We start from the raw sequence: 23,469 nt of genomic DNA, 5'->3' as shown, positions 1-23,469 counted from the left end.
GCTATTGCTTTCTACTACAGCAGGGTCAGTCGCTGTCCACTTCTCTGGGTAAACTCCGCTCTCTCTTCCGTAGGGCTACTCACACTTTTACAGTCACTCAATGTTTTGACTCGACTCAGATTTTCTTAGCTAATCCTATACTGAAGATACTTCAATTATTTTTCAATTTAGTGTTTATAGATCGCATAAAATGTTGTTATTTGAATTAACATGATGCGAAAACAGATAAGCTTCATCCTGAGTCAATGAAACAACTAAAAGCTAATAATTAGAAATGTATAATTTGTCTACTTGCAGCTTCAAACAAGAATCTTCTGCCCCCCTGTCCCTACCAAACCAAAACCTACGCCACCAGCCAAAGGGAGACCTCACATGCATCAGTCAATGTCACTGGAGCCCCCAGGGATGTATCAGATGGCAGGACAAACCGAACTGGGCCAGATAGAACCCCTCATCAACACCCACTTCCACCCCAGCAGCAACACCCACCAACACCCCAGCAGCTTGTAACATCTCAAAGTACTCCAAATCTGGCTGGTTCTAATCTCAATACTTTAGAGAGGTTACAGGGCCATGAATCACCACCACCACAAGGGGGAGTTGATGAAGGTGGGGTTTCCACAAACTCACCCGACCATGGACCGGGTTCCCAAACTACCTTGTCATATCCATCAGACAGCGGTAACACCCCTCAGAGCCCTTTAAAGAGACCCTGGGGTGTGGCTAGGACCAGAGAAGACTCTGGGTTGGGTGTATCTCTTCAAGCTTTTAGTAGCCAGGGTACTAACACACTGAGTAGTAGCCATCAACCTCCCAGCAGCCAGGAGTCGCCGCAAGAACCGGTCGTTAAGAAACAGAGAAAAGATCCGACCGCAGCGGACTGCAGCCACAGCGGCATCGCCGGTCAATCTTCCCGAGATCCTCTCAGAACTCAGAGAGAGGGAGATGCCACTGTAACACATCAATCACAATCTAAGACCAGCCACGGTCCCTCTTCGGCCACTAAGAGGTACGAGATGACCACCGGTCAGAAAGGGTCCAGTACCCAAGACTCCCATCACGTCATCAAGCCCCCTCCCCACGGTCCTGCGGGTCCATCATCATCCAGTACGGTGGGAGCCAAGAGCGCTCCAGACCTTTGCATATTTTGTTGCTCCCGGCCCAAGACGGGGAGTATAGTTCACGGGACGTCGGGTCATCAGGTCTGCTGTTACCAGTGTGCAAAGAAATTACAGAAGAGAGGAAAGCCGTGTCCTGCATGCAGAAAGCCCATTGAACGTATCATCAGAAATTATGTATTATAGCAGAAAAGCAACCCTTGAATGGCATGCAAAATAGTTATATTTATTCTACTTTCTCTGCACACGTCTGTTTTTGTGCCTTGCATTTTGACGTAATACAGTATATTTTCTAACACGGACTATTAAGAGCTCAATTAAAAAATTGTCCAGATGGAAATGTGTGAGAATTCTTGCTTGCATGGCAGAAGTTGGTACAAAATTATTAATTATATGTGTAGTTATTATATAGTAAGTTATTATGATCTGGATATTGCTTAAATATTTCAAAGTCAGGGGATTAGTAGGGGATTAGCAGTTTTCTGAATAGGTGAACTTTAAATGCAATAAACAATTACCGTTATTATTGAAGGTCACACAGCGGCACTCGTAATTGCTAGAATGATATCAGTAAATCTCTGATAACAGGAAGGAACCAAACATTGCAAATTCTCTATAGATATATATGTTAAGCTAGGCAGCTTTTCTTTTCTGCCTGTAAGAAAGGGTGGGGGGGGGGGACTCATCTTCCAAAACCAAAAATGTGAATATCATTAGCTTTCGTTACTAAAGAGAAAGTTCAAAACTTTCATGAATGGTTCATCCCGCTTGCATTTGTCCATTCAGATGACTGCCACAAAAAGTTGAGAAATTTTAAAATCTCTTCTCCTAAATATTGCAATACAGCTAGCGCTACCTTTGTCTTTGCAACTTTATGTATTATGAGGTCAGTATAAACTCAGTATGTTCAGAGAACATTCTGGAACGATCAAATTCGATATCATTAAATATCGGTTTGTAATTAAAGTGTTTGTGAGTGGGTACCAGACTGCTGAATCTCTCCCTCACCCCACCACCTACCCCCCTCCCCTCCCCTCCACCAGAGGAAAGGATACTCAGAATGCACGAAAACTGTCTTGGACTTGATGTTTTTATAACACAACAACTTAATCGATCTCCATCATTAGACTTTGAAAGCTGTCGCAAAAGTTTCCGTCTAGACCAAAATTCCTGCAAGCCATTGAAGATTTTTCACAACCCACTTGTGGGTTACACCCCATAGGTGGCAGACCACTGCCTCATTCCACTCTCCTCAATGTTCTGATCCGGAAAGTTGTTCACAGTCGTTCGGGGAAGGGGGGGTTAAGTTGGAAAAAATAATAAGTTTGCTCCATGAGAGGAAATGGTTAGAGCATAGCTGTGAAATAGTTGTTGACATTTGATTCAGCAGGCATCATCATTCATTTAATTGCTCGCATATTGTGGCGTTTTATTGACGGGTGGGTATTAAAATGACTTTGTCACATTTATTTTATTGAATTATGATCGTCAGTCTACATGTACAGTAACAAACAAGCTATTTCTTTAAAGACAAAAAGAGCCTTCTTCATTACACTGTCTTTAGCATATCATATTTTTGCGATTCCTTTCGACAAGACTTTCAAGTATGATAATGGTCGATTGTGTAGTTGCATTTATAGTCTTGTATGTGATGATCATGAAATGAAAACATTGGTGACTTTATATTGGTTTTAATTTAACGCTTGTTGTCGGCTTTTAGTATTGCATCATAGTCATGTGTGGAGATGCTTGTCACTTTAGGGGGAGGGTTGGTTATAAGTGTCATGTTAGCTGTATACCAAATTTCTGTTCACGTGTTTCATGCATTCCCGGACTAAAAAGGTATAGAGTTTGACAAAGAGCAGGCCTGTTAACTAGATAAGCCTGCTTTATGTCCATATGGAGATGAGCATTACAAATGACCCTGAACAGGCCCCTACATCCTATCTGGAAAGACTGTTATCTGTAACCATATTTAGATACAGACCTGAAGTTAAATAGGTTAAATCTGACAAGGAAAGAAAAAGACAGGTTTAACATAGGAATAGTTTTTTGTTTTTCCTTTGTGGTTTTCTAATTTTACTCGGATTAAAACTTATTTTTGTAATTGTGTACAGTTTCTTTCACTGTGAGGACTGTAAGATGAGATAGGAGAAAGATTTGGTAAGATTTTTGCCTTTGAGAAATGGTTTCATTTTCCATTATGTTCATAGGAATTCAATGTAATATTAACAGTTGCATGTAAAAAAGTGTAAATTTTCATTACCATGTAGTCCTGATACTTGGTTGCTAATTGAGGGTTGGGTACGGTTACCTTAGGTGTGAATTGTCGTGCTCCTCGTTTGCCACCTAAGACTCTGGATGGATATACCAAGCCTTAAAGGTATGCTGTATTAGCCCCAAATATGCTAGATATTCAAATGTGGTCATCTTTGGTCAAAATTCTTAAACTGTTTTTATTACAACCTTCGAGGGAATTTTCCACACTGGGACATTCAGTCACCTTTGTGTGTTCCTTAAAAATGGTCTGCGAACAATTTGGAGAGTAAAGACCTCCAGGAAAGTACTTTTTGAAAACTTCTAGCAATTATAGCGTGCTATAATTTGGGGCCTATACTGACTACCTTTAAATCAATGTCCAGAGTTTTTAGGCAGTTCTGACAATGTTGTACTAGGTACAGTGGACAAACCTTTCTACTCAGTGATTTGGCGATCTTCCTTCAAGTCAGACTGCACTCATCGAAACCAACTATTCCCCTCGAAGGAAAGATAACCTCTCAAATATTTTAAAAAAAACACTCCCTCTGGCTGCAAAGTGTCCTTCTTTCCTCTGATAAGTATGGTAACCTTAAATTGAGGGTTCTGTGGGGGCATGGTGGGGGGGGGGGGATGACAAGAGACTTGTTAGAAAGTCATTTCATTTTTAGACCAAGTGGAAAAGAGGACAATTTGTTACTAACGTTGCCAGAATAGTCCCACAGTATGCTATCACTATGCTTGTATTTAGGCTTTATTTATAATCTTAGCTAATATTAGTTTACATTGAGTTGGTGCTTTTGCTTGGAACAGGAGAATTATATGTTTTTTGTCACAATTATGTGGAATTGTGTGTATTAACTTGAGTTCTTGTCGACCCGAGTTCTTGCTTTGTAAGAATAGTTTGAAATAATCTTGAGGTTCTTGTACAAATTTGAAAACGATTAATCTTTGTCTCTTCTGTTTACAAGTTTCTTGCAGCAAAGATTTATTTGATTGTAATGTTTGCATGTTGATTTACAAAACTGTAAAGTTTGAGAATTTTTCTTCATGAAATATTGATGGAATGTGTTTTTGAAATGTGTCGGTTCAAAACTGACAAAATGGGTCAAGATGAGGCAATATGTACAATATGAAAAAGGAAGGAATAATGTGCCAGGAACAAGAACAATGTGTAAGAATTTAAGATGGGAGCTTTGGAAATGATTTAACCATTTAAATTACAAAATGTCTTTCATGGGTTGCTGAGAAGGTTTGTGAAAGGCAAAAATTTAAAGAAAAGGAAAAAGGAAAAAGCTTTAAAACCAAATGCACCTATACAGTAACACACAAGTGGCTGAACATTACAGTAAAACGTATTTAGTCTTTCAAAGGCAGTTTTTAACTATTCAATATATTGTCGTTGATAACACTTGCGTGATCGTAGCCGTTAACAATACGTTGCATGTTAGTTTTACGTAACCGATATTAAACTCTGTCATACTCTATGTGTTCTAAGTATTACTTTGCATGTAGTTTCTGGTTTACATCATTCCGTTTAAGTTTGGTTTCAGAGAGAGAGAGGGGGGGGGGACCAGTCAACATCTACAAATGTTGTTGTTGGATCAATATTTCAGTGTTACAGCGAAAAACAAACAAATAAGAAAACATGATTTGGGAAGGTTGTTAAGCTGGTAGTTGTGAAATTTAGTTTTGAGAAAAATTTGCTAATTGTTCTGCGGACAACTCTGCCTTTAATTTTTAATTTGTCTGAACAGGATGGTTAGTTACTTAGCAACAGGTAGATGTGTAGATGAAAAGAACGTCCAAGGCTTCTACCGGTCATTCCTTCAATAACCTTGTGGAAAGCTTTGGCTGTCAAACAAGGAGATAAAACAGCCTGTTAAATTTTGATCTGAGACATTATTTGATGCTCTGTACTTCAAATCTCAGCCTGCCATCATTGCATTGGCATTAAGCTTGGCTAGGCAAGCCACATTTCAAATACTGCAGCAAAATATATCAACATTTTTCCAAATCTATTTTCGACATACCAGTCTAAGGAAGCCATTGTGTGCATTCATTAATGCATACATTTAAGGTCCAGATGGATTGATGAGAATGTTTCCCGTATTTTTGAGGATTCGAGGCAAACTAGAAGGCAAAATCTTGACGGATTAGTAATAACTTTTTGTTCATTGTATATGGCCTCATAGGAATGGTGTTTTACAGAGTTGAGAACTGTAGTTAAAAACTGCTTAGTTAAGAACCTATGAAGGGGTTTCACAACAACTTACCTGGTCAAATCACAGAAGTAATGTAATGATAGCTTGTTGGTGGTGGAACAGATATTTGTAAACTCACCAAGAATTAGAGAATCAAGTCGGTGTTTATTAGTTGCACTTATTTCAATTTTGTAATATTTCATGCTGACAGTCCACTTACAGTTCTATTGTCTCGAAGTGAACTTATGATTATTTCTTTTTAATAAATTTAAAATCAGATGAGTGGGGAAAAAGATACTGCTTTGATGCAACTTATTCCAGGTATGGTTGTGATTAGTCAAAACTAAGAATGCCTTACTAACCATGGAATAAGATCTGGAATAGAAAGTTGAACAGAACTTTGCATATGTAAAGATGAATTTGATTGGATGAATAGTAACAACAGTTTTTGTGTGATATATTTTTTGAGCACATACATCGTACTGTTAGAGACATAACTGCATAAATATTCTCTGTGATGAGGTGACCAGCTCTCGTTATTTTTGGTTGGGAAAATGTTTTGGCTGTCACTCCATGCCAAATTGTGAAGGTATACGACATATCAATGAAGGTACTTCTAGGGTTGGTGGTTAATGTCGTTAATGTCAGTATGTGGACCGGACACACGATCTAATTTTCCATTGATTTTCATTACTATGAATCCAATGCAAACAGTGGTTTTATTTTGAATAGTAAGTATTGTATTCAGTCTAGGAACACTGTTGTACAGAGTTTCAGTGTTGGGAGGGGGATGGCAATAGGGGTTGGGATGGGAATAGGGGTTGGGATCTGGATGGGAATAGGGGGCTGGGAGTAGGGGGCTGGTAGTAGGGGTTGGGAACATGATGTTTCTGTCCAGGTCTGATACACTATGGGTACAGAATATGTAAAGGTTCTATACTCAAGTTATGTTTTCAATACTGACACAAATTTCTGGACTACCTGCACTTTAGATAGTCCAGAAAATTGTGTCAGTATTGGATACATAACTTGAGGATTATTCTACAGCAAGGGATTGGGAAGAGGGAGGCTGGCAATGGGTCCAGACAAAATGCTTTATTTTTACACACGGGAACATAACATGTATTTAGTCCTATTGTAAGGCCTATCTGTAGGAGGGGAGGGACAACAGGAATGTATTCAGTCCAGATACACTGTTGTATGGACTTTCTGTTGATTGGGAGGGACAACAGGAATGTAACCAGTCCAGATACACTGTTGTATGGACTATCTGTAGATTGGGAGGGACAACAGGAATGTAACCAGTCCAGATACACTGTTGTATGGACTTTCTGTAGATTGGGAGGGACAACAGGAATGTATCCAGTCCAGATACACTGTTGTATGGACTATTTATAGGGGGGAGGGATAACAGGAATGTATCCAGTCCAGATACACTGTTGTATGGACTATCTATAGGGGGGAGGGATAACAGGAATGTAACCAGTCCAGATACACTGTTGTATGGACTATTTATAGGGGGGGAGGGATAACAGGAATGTATCCAGTCCAGATACACTGTTGTATGGACTATCTATAGGGGGGGGGGAGAAAGGGACAACAGGAATGTAACCAGTCCAGATAGTTATATGGACTATCTATAGAGGGGTGGGGAAGGGACAACAGGAATGTATCCAGTCCAGATACACTGTTGTATGGACTATCTATAGGGGGGGGGGGGAGAAAGGGACAACAGGAATGTAACCAGTCCAGATAGTTATATGGACTATCTATAGAGGGGTGGGGAAGGGACAACAGGAATGTATCCAGTCCAGATACACTGTTGTATAGACTATCTGTAGGCGCAGATGGGGGAGACACACAAGAAATGTATCAAGTCGAGACGCACTGTTGTATAGATTATCAACAGGTCATAAAAGGAACATGTCTGTTTGGTCACATTTTATAGTCTTGTCGAATTTTCTTCATCTGTAATAACAAATAGGCGATAACATAGCTATATCAAACGGTAGTTTGTATTCTTTATCAACCATTTCATTTGTATTATTTGTAAAGATAAAAAGTACAGAGTTAGCTAATAAATGATAAGTGTAGAAATAAATTGTGTGATATGCACAGTTTACTTTAATGATATGTACAGTGAATAAAGTGTTTTATCTAAATGTACAGAAACTTTGACGTCATCTTTTAGTTTTTTGGTTTTTTTATTTTTTGTATCATGCATTCCTGTAGAATTTTTAACCTTGCTGAAAAAGCATCTTAACAGCTGCTCTCGACTAACCGTCTCTGGTAAATAGAAAAGGATCCTCGTAAAGGGAATTTAAATGGTCTTTCAGTTAAATCAACTAAGTAATCCATCCTTATGTCTTCATTTATATAGACAGGGGGGACAAAACGATATAATCTAGCAATTATATTCTGCACTTCTGTTACCATGGTGACAACATATCAGCAGTGGAGGGGTTTCATTAAGTTAAAGGTAGGACAAACAACCTAGAAAGAAATAACAAAGATTAGTTACTATTTACCGCAGTTTAGCAAGTTTGATACATAGAAAAGAGCAAAATATACATTATAAGGTAAAGACTTAATATCTCCAATTATCAGAACACACCAGAGTTAGCCTCATTAAAAACATTAAAACAAGTGTGAGTGAAGATAACTATTTCACATCCCCCAATTAGTTCTGGAAATAATTAAATTTATGTAAAGTATTGTCCAATATCCTGATCCATTAAAAATATTCCATGCTTGGTAGCAGTGGCGGAGCGTCCATACAGTTGGGGGGGGCGGATGCCCCCCTGACTGACTCAAATGCACTGCTGATGCCCTTTTCAGCTTTTGAACACTTTTTACTTATTCGCGACTATTGACTTTTTTATTGCGCTCTCATCTACCTATTGACATTTGTCACAAATTAGCAAGGCCCGTGAAGGGTCATTTTGGCGATCTAGGGAGTAGCTTTACTCAAAATTTCTGTGTGCTCTGTGACAACCTGTGGTGGCGCTCCGCTTAGATAGTGTTGAAAGCGCCCCTACAGACCATTCTCCCCCCCCCCCCTGACCAATACCCCTAGCTCCGCCACAGGTTGGGATCGACCGATAGACTTCGGTGACATGCAGACCTCTTAAACAGGAGTGATTGAAATTGGCTATTACACGAAACATCAACCATTTCAACAATAAGGATCGAGACACATTTTAGGACTACAATATCCCAGTGAAATTGTCACCATACTGATTGCTTACAACGGCAATTTTTCCCGCTGCTCTAGGATGTGGAGTTTCTCGTTAGAAAAATATTGCAAATTTGACTTGAAATCTGCTCTATCAGCCAAACATGAATATGCACAGAATGTATAACATCACAGAAATTCATCTCAAAATCCTGCTTTAATAGACTTGAATGAATGCATCAGACTAACAGAAGTAACAACATCATCATACTAGTTCATCTAAAAATCCTGCTTTAACAGACATGAATGAACGTGTCACAACATGAATATGAGTAACAAACTATCATACAAATTCACCTAAAATCCTGATTTAAGATGTTATAACATGAATGAATGTGTCACACCAACAGAAATAACAATACCATCATAGTAATTCATCTTAAAGACCTGTTTTAACAAGCTAACATGAATGAATGTGTCACAGCATGCATATTAGTAACAAACATATCATACAAATTTACCTAAAATCCTGCTTTAAGATGTCATAACATGAATTTATGTGTCACAATAACAGATATAACAACTACCATCATAGTAATTCCTCTTAAAGACCTGTCTTAACAAGCTAACATGAATGAATGTGTCACAGCATGCATATGAGTAACAACCTATCATACAAATTTACCTAAAATCCTGCTTTAACATGTTTTAAGATGAATGAATGTGTCACAATAACAGAAATAACAATACCATCATAGTAATTCATCTTAAAAGACCTGATTTAACAGACATAGATGAATGAACATGTCACCACATTGATAGTTGTAACAACTTTATCTTAAATCTTGCTTTAAGCAGTTTAGTTGACTAAATGACTATTTCATAATTCTTAGGACAAACCAGAAAGCCAGCGAGCTTGTGATTCCTTGTCATACAAGTTGCACAAAATTCAAAATAACTATCTGACTAATGTAGATTTAAAATTTATCCAAGAATTAAGTGAGAACCAGAAGAGATTTGTAGCAATCCCTTGTGGGCATCAACCATGTAAGGATTTTAGAGTTAAGAATTTTAAACCAAAATGTTTCAGTATCCAGAAAGTTTAAGAAAGATAAAGCTCTTGTGTTTTCGTGTTTACAGATTTTCAGACTTGCACTAAACTGTTGACAGCAAATTACTTTTGACCTCCACCAATTTCAATAGGTAGGCCAGGGGTAATTTGCTCAACAAGCTGAATCTGCATACCATGTATGAAGTTAGACAAAGATGTACTTTTCGAGTTCACAAAGTTTTCAGACTTTGACCTCTGTGGACCCCAAATGGCCATTGAACTGCACAGAGAACAATAGGCTACTTGTACTCAATAAGACGGATCCACATATCAAGTATGAAGTTAATCCACCATTAACTTTTTGAGTTACCATGTTTACAAGCGTCACATACATACACACACACACACACACCATCGCATAGATTCCATTTGCCTCCTGCGAGGAATCGAAAACAGCATCATAAAAATTCATCTACATATGCTGCTTTTCCCCAACTTAAATCAATCCATTGTCACAGCATTCAACAGCATTATAGTAAGTTAACTTACTGGCATATCAAACAGTGAGGGGTGGATAAGATATAGAGAGGGGAGGGGGGAGGTCAACTTGCAGGGTGATGGTGGATGGGTTTGGTACTGTAGGGGGCCTGCAATAGTAGATGCCTTGGTTGCGTTGATCTATCTTATATTCATGTTGCTTTTAAACCTGCTGTCTGGCGAACTTTGTAAATGTGAGCTCTAAGAAGATATTGCTTTCTGGATAATTCTCGGACATGCTGTGGTGGAGAAGAAGAAGAAAGAAAATTTTAATTAAAAAATAAAACAATTAAGTGTGCATATTGCTAGCCGGAGTCAAAAAGATGAAAACACCAAAACCCGAATAAGATTGATGATGATAGCTGAAACTTTCAGAGTTGATAAAGTATGTGAAACTGAAGCAAACAGGTGTGGTGCCATGATGTACAGTTAACAACATCCCAAATGACTGTAGTGTCATCTCGAGAAAAAAAGAAGGTAGAAATTGTTTACAAATACCACCAGTATGGTTAGTATGGATAAACGATAAATACTCTCATCTGAACTCTCTCTCTCTCTAGTCGACAGAAGTCGGAATCATGTTGAGATTTGCCCATTTATTTCTGTCCCTCATCAAGTTAGGAAGATCAGTTTGAAGCACCCCGATGTCTCTAGCAACTACAACTATATAGCTGAGCTTATGTTTTCCCCTATTTCTCCTTCCATGTTTTGGTGTCCACATGATAAGTTGAGAGACTGGTTCCTTGGTGTTCCTGTATGAGTGCCCTGCTAGTTTGAGACGGCGTTGTTGTATCTTACAGGATAGTTTTGGTTCTGAACGACTCTTGCGAGATACAGATGGGTTAGTATTGCTACGAACCTTCAAGAATACTTCTAACTCTATGACATTGTTAATACCTTCAAGAATACTTCTAACTCTATGACATTGTTACAAACCTTCAAGAATACTTCTAACTCTATGACATTGTTACGAACCTTCAAGAATGCTTCCAGCTCTATGACATTGTTACGAACCTTCAAGAATACTTCTAACTCTATGATATTGTTACGAACCTTCAAGAATACTTCTAACTCTATGACATTGTTAATACCTTCAAGAATACTTCTAACTCTATGACATTGTTACAAACCTTCAAGAATACTTCTAACTCTATGACATTGTTACGAACCTTCAAGAATACTTCTAACTCTATGACATTGTTATGAACCTTCAAGAATACTTCTAACTCTATGACATTGCTACCAACCTTCAAGAATACTTCTAACTCTATGACATTGTTACGAACCTTCAAGAATACTTCTAACTCTATGACATTGTTACCAACCTTCAAGAATACTTCTAACTCTATGACATTGTTACGAACCTTCAAGAATACTTCTAACTCTATGACATTGTTACGAACCTTCAAGAATACTTCTAACTCTATGACATTGCTACCAACCTTCAAGAATACTTCTAACTCTATGACATTGTTACGTACCTTCAAGAATACTTCTAACTCTATGACATCCTTCCTTAGAGCCTCCATAAGGTAGTAGTAAGTATCTTCAATGGTCATCTCCTCGGCAACCAGATTCAACAATCTGAAGAGAATGAAAACCAACTTATATTAGAGTTCAAATGTTTTGAACGAATGAAGTTGCAGCCGCTTGGATTTAATGACCTCCACCATATGAAATCGAGGTATTTAAGAGTTGTAGATTAAAATTTGAAATCTGATGAATTTGTTGTCAGTAGATTCAACGATCTGATGAATTTGCTGCCCGTAGATTGAAATCTAATGAATTTACTGCCAGTAGATTCAATGAACTGATGGATTTGCTGCCAGTAGATTCAAGGATCTGATGGGACTTGCTGCCAGTAGATTCAACGATCTGATGGAATTGTTGTCAGTAGATTCAACGATGTGATGGATTTGCTGCCAGTAGATTCAAGGATCTGATGGATTTGCTGCCAGTAGATTCAACGATCTGATGGATTTGCTGCCAGTAGATTCAACGATCTGATGGAATTGCTGCCAGTAGATTCATCGATCTGATACATGCATGCTGTCTGTACTTACTGTCTATATAGCGGAGCTGTCGGTGTTACTGCTTCATCAGGATCTATTTCCTCCCTTCCTTCCATTTTCCTTAAGCTTTCCTCTATTTCTTCATTTTTCTGTTTTAGTTCTCTTGTGTTCGCTTCCACCTGTTTCTGCAAACACACAACCAAAGACAGAATGATGACATTAGCAGCAGAATGAACAAAATATCATTCGGAACCCATGCCTAGCCAATCACCCTTCACCAATGTTAAAGTTTACTCAAATTTGCAATGTTGCTTTTTACTGTTTCTTTCAGTGGGCAACGCTGATACTAAAATTTCAGCAAAACTGTGAATTGCATTCTTTAGCTAATTCTAGTCACTCTTGGTTAACATGTTATTGCAGCCCCTACAACTGGCTTGGATGCACAATGGATATTGCATCCCAGAGTGAAATTTTCTGTACCTAATCAGCAGACCACAACACTTGAGATGGGTACAATATGATTATTGTGGGTGGTGAAAGTTTCTGTACGTAATCAGCAGGCCAAAACACTTAATGACGCGTCTTACTCCTTCGAATATACACTATAGGGTCAAATAAAAGGTCAGAAAGTTCCTTACATGCATTGTTCAAATCTTATGTTCAGATTCCTATATCACAAATAAGCCTTTACACAAACTCCTCAAAGTATACATATGTCATGTTTGTCCTTGCTGTAAGGTTCTGCAGGCTGTATTATTAGGATATTGGAAACCATATTGCATCCTGAGGGTAGCATACAACCTTCTGGCCGCACTTTGCCCATCTTCCGGTTCACAACACTTTTCTGAGGGCAGTATACAGCCTGTACTTTGCCCAACTGCACTACACTGCTCATGGTTTAAGTGAACGAATTCTTGTTTATCCTTGCCATACGGTTCCGGGGGCCACATAAATAGTGTGTTGAAACCATGTTCATTCATACTTAGTAAAGATTCCTAAATCCTATTGGTCCATTCAGGTCAGCTGACCGTGGTTAATCCTGTGAGTAACGCACAGCAAAATAACGGGGCATCACTTTAATAAATCTTTGGTTATATGTAACCAAAAATGTTTTGTTTTATGATTTTTCCCCCACACAAATGGTAGTGTATGAATGAACGGGGTTAATTAACGGTCTAGCGTGCGTTACTCACATGATTAATGCACTCCGGGTGTTAATGCTATCGCTGGATGCACTCGGGCTCCGCACTCGTGCATTGCTTGCATTATCCCCCGATCGTGCATTAATCCTGTGAGTAACGCACGCTAGACCGTTGATTAACCCCTTATTGCTAGCCGCAGAACATTCACCCGTGGGCCACACTTTGGCCACCTGTGCGACACATTGTTCAGGGTTGAAGCTTAAAGTAATAACCAAGGCAGGGATCAAAGACAATTGATATTATTCAGTAACCGTACAACTCTCTAGTATTCGATTTTTGTGTTAACCGATTCCTGTCTGACTGAACTCCTAAGGCCTCACCACAATGCACAGTAGAATTTCAGCCATACTACGTTACTAATGGCCGATTACTGCGGATTGTAACGAGGCCTTAGGAGCCAATTTTGAAAGCGAGCGTATTCAGTCAAACAGGAAGCGGTTAAGAGAGAGTATAAACACTAACCTCTTCTGCCTCCAACTGTGACAACATTTGCTCCAGGTGAGACTGACCATCCTTCAATTTATCTCTGGTAGCACTTAGGGCATCCATCTCATTCTAGACAAAGAAATTCAGTAAGGGTCAGCAATACCTTGAGAGGAGTAAGTTTCCTCGGTATAGGTAAACATCTCAAGGGTGTAAAATCTCTGTGCCATGCACAAGAAAACATCATCCATTCATTCCTGTATCACTTTATCAAGACCCTCGATTTGAGGCATGAGTACAACAGCATGAGTGAGAGTACAAGTAGCTGTACCCCTCGTTACGAGGAACAGTATGATCACCTTAGAGTACAAGGCTTTGGGCACAACTACAATAACATACTCTGCACTAGCATCTTTATCAGATATCCAAAATTCCACTCTCCTCCCCCCCCCCCCCCAAATGCATGAGGTCAAGAATGAATAACAGGGTACTATGCTGGACCATCAGTGAAGGTAATGCAGTACAGAAACACGACAAAACCACTTAAAACACTACCTGAAACAACATAAACAGCATGACATCCAGATCTAAACTTATTTCATCAACAATTTTCATACCTTTACTTTCAATACCCTGCTGAGCTACCAAAAACTGATCTTCTGATAACATCAATAACCTCATCAAGTAAGATTTGAGTAACAAAGACACTTTCCTTCATTTATCTGTTTCCCACTTAACCAATACACTGCTTGAGTACCCCAAAAAATTGCTGGCAGTCATGCTCCCTGATTATCTAAGTAATATCTATCAATTCCTGCATGCCACATTACTAAAAAAAAGCACGACACCAATACCTCTGGCACCAATACAATTTTTGCTCTCTCTCTCCACCTCTCTCTCTCTCCCTCTCTCTGTCCTTTTCAACTTCCCCATCTCCTCTACTACTGACCTGGTAAACTTGAAGCACCTCTTTCATTCTCCTCTTTAATTTGTCTTCAACGGCTGATTGAAGAGACACCCGGATCTGGTCATCTGAGAGACTCAGCTGTGAACCCACTGGCTTTTGGGGTGCTAAAAATGAGAGAGTAACAGCCAACTGAATGATACGTAAGTTAGCAGCAATGAGACTGTTAAAGACTGGAAAAACGACCCCTGTAATATTTCAATCTCAAAGTCCACGATAAATCATATTTCATACTCAAAAGTCCACGTTAAATCATATTTCAAACTCAAAAGTCCACGATAAATCATATTTCAAACTCAAAAGTCCACGATAAATCATATTTCAAACTCAAAAGTCCACAATAAATCATATTTTCACACCGTCTCTCTCTCGGCCTTAAGTTTAGAATGCCGACTTTTTAGAGTTTATTGGTGCGTCGGACGAACTGTCAAAAACCTTTCTGGTAACATATCCTTGAGAAGAGCATACAAAGTGTGTGTTACTTCACTACTTCAGGAAACACTAACAAGGAGAATGTTTGGGAAATACCTGGAGGTGCAAACTGGGATTGGGGGGTCGGATAAGGGTAGGATCCTGCTGGTTGTGGGGTAGGCATTCCTCCCTGTGGATAAGGTGTCGATGAAGGGTATGGGTAACTGGTGGGCTGCCTGTACTGATTGCCACCAGGGTATCCAGGTGGCATAGGATTGCTAGGTGTTGGCATGGGCATCTGCTGTGGTGAATAACCACCTGCCGAGAAGAAAGAGAGTTATTTACGTTCGAGAACTGCACAATTACAGCAGTTTATGGGACTGGTAGAGGCATGGAAATCAAATACAGATATTTTTGCTTGGAATATTGGTCCATACAGGTTCATTACAGGATAAATAGTGATGTCATGAAAGCACAAGGTATTCTTCGCCTTTTTTATTATATCAAGAAATGGAATATAGAGATGAATTCAAACCTATGGAAAGTTTATGGATTTTGTGTCATCGACTGTTATATTAAATGTGGATTAGCCTTTATTTCCTACATTGATATTCTACATGAACTGTTTGCCATCCAGAAACTGCTCATTTTACCATCCATAATTGCCTGTGAGGAATTTGAGCAATACCATAAACATTGATAGAGAATCTAGTGAAAGTAATGGGATGCTACCACATACTAGCCTACTACAGCTCTGTGTCAGCTTCAAAATAACTTGGAAAAAGAAAATATTTACCCATAGGTTGGGGGTAACTTGGTCTTGGAGCCTGTGATGGGGGTGGATGAGAACCAGGGAAGGGTGTAGTCATTTGGGGCATGCCTGGGGGTTGGTTCGCCAGCCGAGAATATACTGGGGAGTTCTCTCCAAATATGATTGTCATCACTTGTATGAGGCCAATTAGGTCAGAATTGGGCTGAAGAAGGCGACAAAGTAAAAAGAGGTTTGGTTACCATGGTAACCATGCTGTACGGTGAAGTATATTTGTAATAGGTAGAGTATACTTCTATCTTTTCTTTTTTTGAAAGCATACAAATCAAGGATCAATTGCACAATGTAACACAAAACGGTCTGATAGCTATAACTCATAGGTAAGAATACTTGCATCTTTCAATTGACAAAAGTACATTGTGCGCACATGTTACCGTTCTAAAATGTATGGGTGAGCATACAATTTAGGTAACAATGCTTGGATGTTGGTGTCTTACATGTTTCCATCCATGAAGGTATGGTAGGTATACATTAAGCGTGGCATGGTAAGTTCCATATGCATGGCTCAGTATACTAATCATACTTACATTCTTGAAGGTATGGTATGTATACATTAAGCTTGGCATGGTAAGTACCATATGCATGGCTCAGTATAGTAATCATACTTACATGTTTCCATTCATGAAGGTATGGTAGGTATACTCTCCCATTAGCATCTACATGCTTTGACGGTTTGATCATCATCACCTGAGTTGGACGTACATAGCACATTGGTGGATTGTATGGGTGTGTCTCAAACAGCCATATACAGATTGGGATGTTGTAGGTTGCTCCTAGAAGCAAAATTACAGGGAAAAAAAACCTTAGGGTGCAGGGTCAAATGTATGATGCTGGGGAAGGGGGGGGGTTGTGGGGCTACACACGATGTAATCTTTTTGTACTGTGTAGTTGCAATCAATAGGCACTTCAGTTTCACATCATAAGTAATGTAGTTATGCAGAGTTAAGCGGTATTGTGTGATTTTTGATTCGTCGTAGCTGATTTTGCAGGATTTTGCAGCTGCCTGTAGCTTTTTTTTTGGACAACCTTACAACTTTGACAACATTATAACATAAGGATACATGATTTATCACTGTAATCAAACACATTTCATGGAGAGTGAAGTTACTTTGCAAGAAAAACCATCTGTTTTAACTGGTGAAAATTAAAAACTGTTTCGATTTTGTAGTAGTAGATACTGAAACGCCTAGGAATGGTAAACTATCTCGGTAAAAATTCAATTTTGAAGGTTTTCTTAATTTTCTATTTCTATTTGCAACTCTGACATACCATTTATCAATAATTACAATTGCATATGTCATCTGACATAGCATATTAAACACAACGTACCTTTAAAGCTCACAGGTATGGTGCCGTCTAGGCAAAGCAGATCCTTTCTTGTGTTGTCACTGAAAACTACAAACAAAATAAACTTGAATTCAACTTGAATGAAAAATAATAATTGACATACATACCTGGAACCCCATATGAGGCGAACTGTCTGAACATTATGACTCGTCGAACAAGTGAACGAAAAGTGTGAAGTCATACTACCACAGCGGTTATCCATGATCATGACTGACTTTGTGTCAAGTTCACTGAACCACTGATTTTAGGTAAAATTCTTTACTGCTCAATATCAGTTTGAAGTATTAAGTTTTTTTCTTTCAAACAAAACTTAAATTAGTCATGCAATAGATATCTTTTATCCTAATAAATCATTTCTTAAAAAGGTAATAACTTTCAATCGATGAACAAAATGGCTGATATCTTTCACAGTTCTTAGTTTAATCAGCGACAGCAATCTACATTCCGAGGTATACATGTGGGTAGGTCGTTGTTGTTTTTTCGTAGCTGTTACTTGGCAACCACATGTAACAAGTTGTTTTAAAAGCAGCAGCTTCTGTTGAATGTGTATAGATTATACAGATCTGAAAAGTAAACCCTTGAAGGTTATAAAGAACAACGGGTAATTGAACAAGAATATTCTGTCCCTATTGAACACACCAAAAATGGCACCGGGAAGTGAGCAAACTTTGTGATAAGGTTTGAAAATGAAATGCATCATAACATTAAACTTTTGAGACACGTGGATTAAATGATAGATTGATCAACCACTAATGGAAACATGCGATTGGTCATTGTTTTCAATGAATTGCTGTTACTTGGCAACTACTTCACATCACAACTTCAAAGCTGTCTTTTGTGTTTAAGTCTTTACATACCCGTATCTGGAGGTACAATAAGGCCACTGAAAATAATATCCTGTTCCTTTAGTACACACAAAATTGGCACCCCAAGGATGATCGAAATTTGGGATGTGAAATGAAAGAATAAATCAAATCTCTGGTTATATCGTTGTCTGCAGTGGGAATAAATGGTCAATAACTCACTAATGTGAAGCAACCAAACCGGTTGTGTAACCAAACTTAGTCTCTTTGTCAGATTTAAGGATATCCAATCATGTCTCAATATTCCATGGGCTTGATCACAGCGAAACCAAGCTACAACGCAATGCAGAATGCAGATTAAACATCGCACTGTAGGATAGACAGCCTTGGGAGTGGCTTACCAAATTTGTCATACTTGGGCCGAAGGTCGTTGAAAGCTGACAGCGTACTCAAAATTGCCGCCTTGGTTAGGTCTTTGTTCCGATACTGCGGACGAACGAAATCAGTGAATAAAATGAAGTTATGCAGCAAATTGGCAGACTGTGAGATGCTTTCATCTTTTTCAATATCATCTAGGAAATTTAAAAATAGGCATCTGAGACTGAATGTAAACATGACCTCATTGCTATATATGGATTAAAACTGAAGTTTATGAAACAAGTTCTAATCATGGTACTAATAGAAAGTCAAGTAAAACAAGACATGTTGCTTTAGTAAGATTCAGAGCTCCTTTCGTGGTCTTTTTTTCCCCAATTTTTCTTGAAATGATACGTAAGAGTATGTAAGTCATTAAATATTAAATAGTGCATATCAAGGGTTTTTGTTGATTCATTCACATGAGTAAATTCACGAAAAAACACTGGTATCAGCTGGAAATTTAGACATGAATTCATAAATATATGACTTGCTTTAAAACAAAGGTTATTAGTATTACACCAACTATTCCAGAAAGTCTAATCTGGTCGCTCATTCTCCTTCTCAAGCCCACAAATCGTGGTATCAACATAGGTTTGCAGTTTCCAAGCATCAATATCATCGATTTGGTCAAGTGGTCATCACAGAAATATTTTTACCAACACTGTTTCTCCAAAGAGATGAATACCATTTATATTTCCAAGTTTGTTTTTTATTCTATAAAATATGGAATGTAGTATATACTTTTGTAATTTCCGGTTTTGACACTTATTTATTTATTTATTCTGACTTTTCACTTTTGTTATTTTGACACCCACGAGCCATTCTATCTTTATTTATATCATCAATAAACCTCTACTTTAACATTTATAATAGAGAGATAATAGAGAAGGAGACCACACATAGGGGATATTTTTTTTTCTTCATTTTCTTAATGACTTACTTTTAACAACCAATTTCAAACCCTATAAATACAAGGTGTACTTTTAAAAATCATCAGTATTTCTCTCAAAGTATCCAAGAACATTAATAACATTGGTCACTTCTGTGCCTTCATTATAAAAACTTATAATACTGCAGGTCTTGAAATAATTTGAAAACAACACAATCTGCCAGATTATATGTACTGCAATCTATTGTTTTGGTTTTTTTTTTTTCAATTTAAAACAAGTGGCAAGGTATTACAGATGACCTTAAAGAACTTGCTAACATTAAGTTGTTGGCTCTTTTTCACTCACCTTATTATAATGCTGTTTGATATATGCCTCATGTTTCGCCATTTGTACAACAGGGGCGTATTCCTTCACTCAATGAGGCTACGAAAAAAATGCTGGGTGTATAAAGTACTGCCACAGGTAAGCCTTTACAGTTCCAGTATCCTAAAAATAAAAAGGAATGTGGCATTTAGGATTTCTGACATTAAAACTAGTAATACAAGTCCACGCTAGCATTCAAGTTAATAATGGATCATGTTACAAATTCTAAAATCCAAAACTTACAAAGATTAAAACTTAATTTATAATAGGCCCATGAGCATGGTGGCAATTATAACAAACTATTTTATTAAATGCATAATGTTTTTAAATATATTTAATTTCAAAATCCATGCTTTTAAGTGGCTATTCTTACGTCTAGTCGTAAGAATAATTTATAAATACGCATGCGCAGTTGCTTTAACGTGGCTATTTTTACGACTAGGAGTAACAATAATTTCCGGTTAGGGTTAAAGTTAGTTTTTAGGGTTAGGGTTACCCCTACTACATGTGCAGTTGCTTTATTTACTTTACTGCGCTTGAATTCGTCGATGTCGTAAGAATAGTTTATCAATAATTGTTACGACTAGTCCTAAGAATAGCCACGGCCTAGACTTTAGCCCTAGCCTATGTTGTCAAGATAGCCTAAGTTAAGACCATAGGCTACTACTTACTAGAGCCTTGGAAAGCAGTATTCACTTCACGTTGGTATAAACGTTCGAGTTCAACGTATGCATAACGATAACAACATGTAATGCGTAATCAAAAGGAAATTCGGCCTAACTATAGAATCCGTACCATATGAATGGTAAAGCTTAATTCGAATAGGCAGAATAAGGTTAGGGGTTAGAAAGTAGGGTTAAGGAGTAGGGTAAGTAGGAATTAGGGTTAGGAAGTAGGTAATATGGTAAGGGGTTAGAGAGTAGGGTAAGGAAGAAGGGAATAGGGTTAGGGGTTACGAAGTAGGGTCGATTGGTACGGATTCTAAATTAGTACCGGAAATTCCAAGTTAAATTAGAAGCTAAGCACAGTTAGGGTCCTAGGCTAGGCCTGGCCTCTATCTATGTTACTGATTTACGAGTTATGTGGAGATCTGCCATGCAACCAAAGGTTGCAGCAAAGTATGCTCTTCCACAGCTTATCAGTCTGTTTCGGTAGCAATGTCTATGACAACAATAATTACTTTAATTCAAATCGAAAGTGTTTTCAATTAGCCCAGCTTAGCATTCACTGACGATGCTTATACTAAGTTACAGTACTGGATGATACCTGATACTAACGGGAAAACCGTATACTAACGTTATGACAATTTTACTTTGTAACTTGTAACTCTTTGTAAGGTCACTGTATTTTTGCTGAATTCCCTCTGGTCCTAAGGTAACCGTTCTCATAGTTAATAAGCAAATCAGTTATCAAGACGAGATCAAACTACTACAATCATGCACCGCCAGTAAGATGCTAGCTATTAGTCACAACCACAGTACAGAAGACTTGTCTTGTCACAGCCTAAGCTAGTGCTAGAACTTAGTAGTACAAGTGCTTAGCCACAGCACAGTGCGTCATGAACTATTTTTGTGTACACCCAATGTAACTGACATTTACCACAGATAATCGCATTTATGGATTTCTTTCGCGGAGTAAAAATATAGAATTTCTTTGCTCATAATACTATCAACATATCATCAAGGTTTTCATTGAAGACAATCAACGTAATTTCCAATTAAATTTTATTTTTAGTTCATTATTTGTTTTTAAGTACAAAAAGCGCCTAATTCTGTTGATTTTCAAGGAAACATGAAATTCTTTATTGACTGCTCTCTGTTGCCTGGGTGTTTCGGTTGAATATGGTCATGTAAAAATACGTCAATTCTATTTTTAGATAGGGGAATCGATCTTTCAATGACAATAGCATAATCGATAAAACTTTCTAAATTCTTTATTATTTTAAAGTTATTGCTAGACTTCAACAATGCATGATATTAACATAGCAAAGTTATTATCACACATTAGCAAATTGCATGTTTTCATAATTTTCTGAAAGTTTCGGAACATCATGAAATAGGTTGAGCCAATATATATTCCCTAGACAGATAGTTTAGGAAAACAAACAAACATGGGTATGAATTCTGACCAATAACTGGCACTGACATATGAATACCCTTTTCACATGATATGTATTTAAGAATTTAACTCTTTCACTAACTCACGAGTATTTTTTTCTTCTGTTGTGCCCCTCGCTTTTTACTTGTCTTTTAAAGGCTATAGATACTTCTGGGCGGGTGGTTTTCTCAGGTCTGCGCAGCCACCCCCCGGTCCATCCCCCCCCCCCCCGCTTGCCTCTGGCCTCTGACTGGCTCTTACTTCATTTTTTATATGCTTCCACTGAAAAGTATATTTGCTTGTAAGTTTTTTGTACCTTCTTGTTACCCTCCCCCTGCCCTCATTCTATTTGCACGACTCGATCGGGCAGTTGTCCACCAACCCCTTTGTCACAGTCGTAATCGTAATTGGCCCAGGTGCATTCAGTTTGTAGTTCCACTTTTTGACAATTTGACACATCAGCGTGTGCAAATAAGAAGTGTGCAGTAAACCATATGCCCCCACCTCCCTTCATCAGTCGTGGGAAATGCTTTAGTCGGGTCATTTATTTACAAACGACCGGGGAAGAATTTGCCATTGGTACAGATCACTGTACACCTTTATATTCAACCTCACACAGATAACAAAGAGTAATATGAATTATTTCCACAACTCGTGTTAGAACTATCTTCAGGCCTAATTTATGGTTTAAATATGATTCATAATGTACCATTTGATGCGGGGTTTATTCAACTGTGTTTCTTTTTCTTTTCTTGGAAGAGTCCCAGATCTCCCTACACATGAAAACACATTCAATGACCGCGCGCGAAGACGACCCCCTACTTTCAAAATCCTTGATTAGCGTCTGGCCGTTCTATTAATGGGGTAGTTTGAACGCCCTCTCACCCCCCCCCCCCCCCGTCTGTACACCTTTGTAGATCCTTCATTAGTAGAGCTGATCCTGGTGCTATTTTGGTGGTCAAAAGGGGAAAATTATAGTTTCATGTAACAATTATAGTTTTTCTGTTATTATTGAGCATTACAACATTAGGGTTACACTTGTCAGTCGGGTAGAGCTATAGTGGCGCCCTATTCAAAATGCTTAAAATAAACTGGGATACAGTTTCTTTTGACCTAATCAAACTAATTGTTTTCCATGCATAGGTATAAAGAGAGTACGTAGACTGTTATAATAGCGCAACGAGCTTACTCTTGGTAAAGTGATGTCCAATACACTGGCAGTAATCCTGATGCTGATAACACGTACGGGAGGAGGGGGTTGGGGAGTGCTCGGGAGAAGTTAAAATAATATTCCTATTATGCTAAAATGCCGTCTGTGACAGCACCACGCACGACTATGCATTAAAATTTGGGGTACACCCTCCAGTGTT

At 38.3% G+C, this 23,469-nt stretch overlaps 2 protein-coding genes across 7 annotated transcripts in view; one reads left to right on the top strand and one right to left on the bottom strand.

The window, feature by feature from the left end:
- Nucleotides 1–7,981, top strand: part of LOC139972672 (E3 ubiquitin-protein ligase Mdm2-like) — a 44,397-nt gene extending 36,416 nt beyond the window's left edge. For all 3 annotated transcript variants that reach the window (XM_071979198.1, XM_071979204.1, XM_071979229.1), the window contains one exon: nucleotides 298–7,981. In XM_071979198.1, the coding sequence (XP_071835299.1) occupies nucleotides 298–1,304 (1,007 nt within the window). In that variant the 3' untranslated portion in view covers nucleotides 1,305–7,981. The remainder of the gene's footprint in view (nucleotides 1–297) is intronic.
- Nucleotides 7,572–21,540, bottom strand: LOC139973496 (tumor susceptibility gene 101 protein-like). Of its 4 annotated transcripts, XR_011795247.1 has the most exons (13): nucleotides 21,299–21,540; nucleotides 19,985–20,125; nucleotides 18,734–18,818; nucleotides 17,512–17,577; nucleotides 16,792–16,955; nucleotides 16,150–16,327; nucleotides 15,471–15,671; nucleotides 14,928–15,049; nucleotides 14,018–14,110; nucleotides 12,405–12,538; nucleotides 11,823–11,925; nucleotides 9,439–10,580; nucleotides 7,572–9,274 (listed from the first exon to the last, which is right to left on the bottom strand). XR_011795247.1 is itself a non-coding variant. In XM_071980383.1 (12 exons), exons 2-12 carry the CDS (start codon nucleotides 20,024–20,026, stop codon nucleotides 10,494–10,496), a joined length of 1,275 nt encoding a protein of 424 aa, XP_071836484.1. In that variant the 5' UTR covers nucleotides 20,027–20,125; nucleotides 21,269–21,540; the 3' UTR covers nucleotides 7,572–10,493. The 4 variants fall into 4 exon arrangements, 3 of the variants coding, with proteins under 3 accessions (XP_071836484.1, XP_071836362.1, XP_071836558.1); XM_071980383.1 differs by having other exon boundaries at nucleotides 7,572–10,580; nucleotides 21,269–21,540; XM_071980261.1 differs by having other exon boundaries at nucleotides 7,572–10,580.
- Between the last annotated feature and the right edge of the window lie 1,929 nt (nucleotides 21,541–23,469).

This window comes from Apostichopus japonicus, chromosome 1 (genome assembly GCF_037975245.1).
Source record: "Apostichopus japonicus isolate 1M-3 chromosome 1, ASM3797524v1, whole genome shotgun sequence".
NCBI lineage: Eukaryota > Metazoa > Echinodermata > Holothuroidea > Aspidochirotida > Stichopodidae > Apostichopus > Apostichopus japonicus.
Note: the sequence above shows the minus strand (reverse complement) of the source record. Positions and strands in the feature narration are given on the sequence as shown.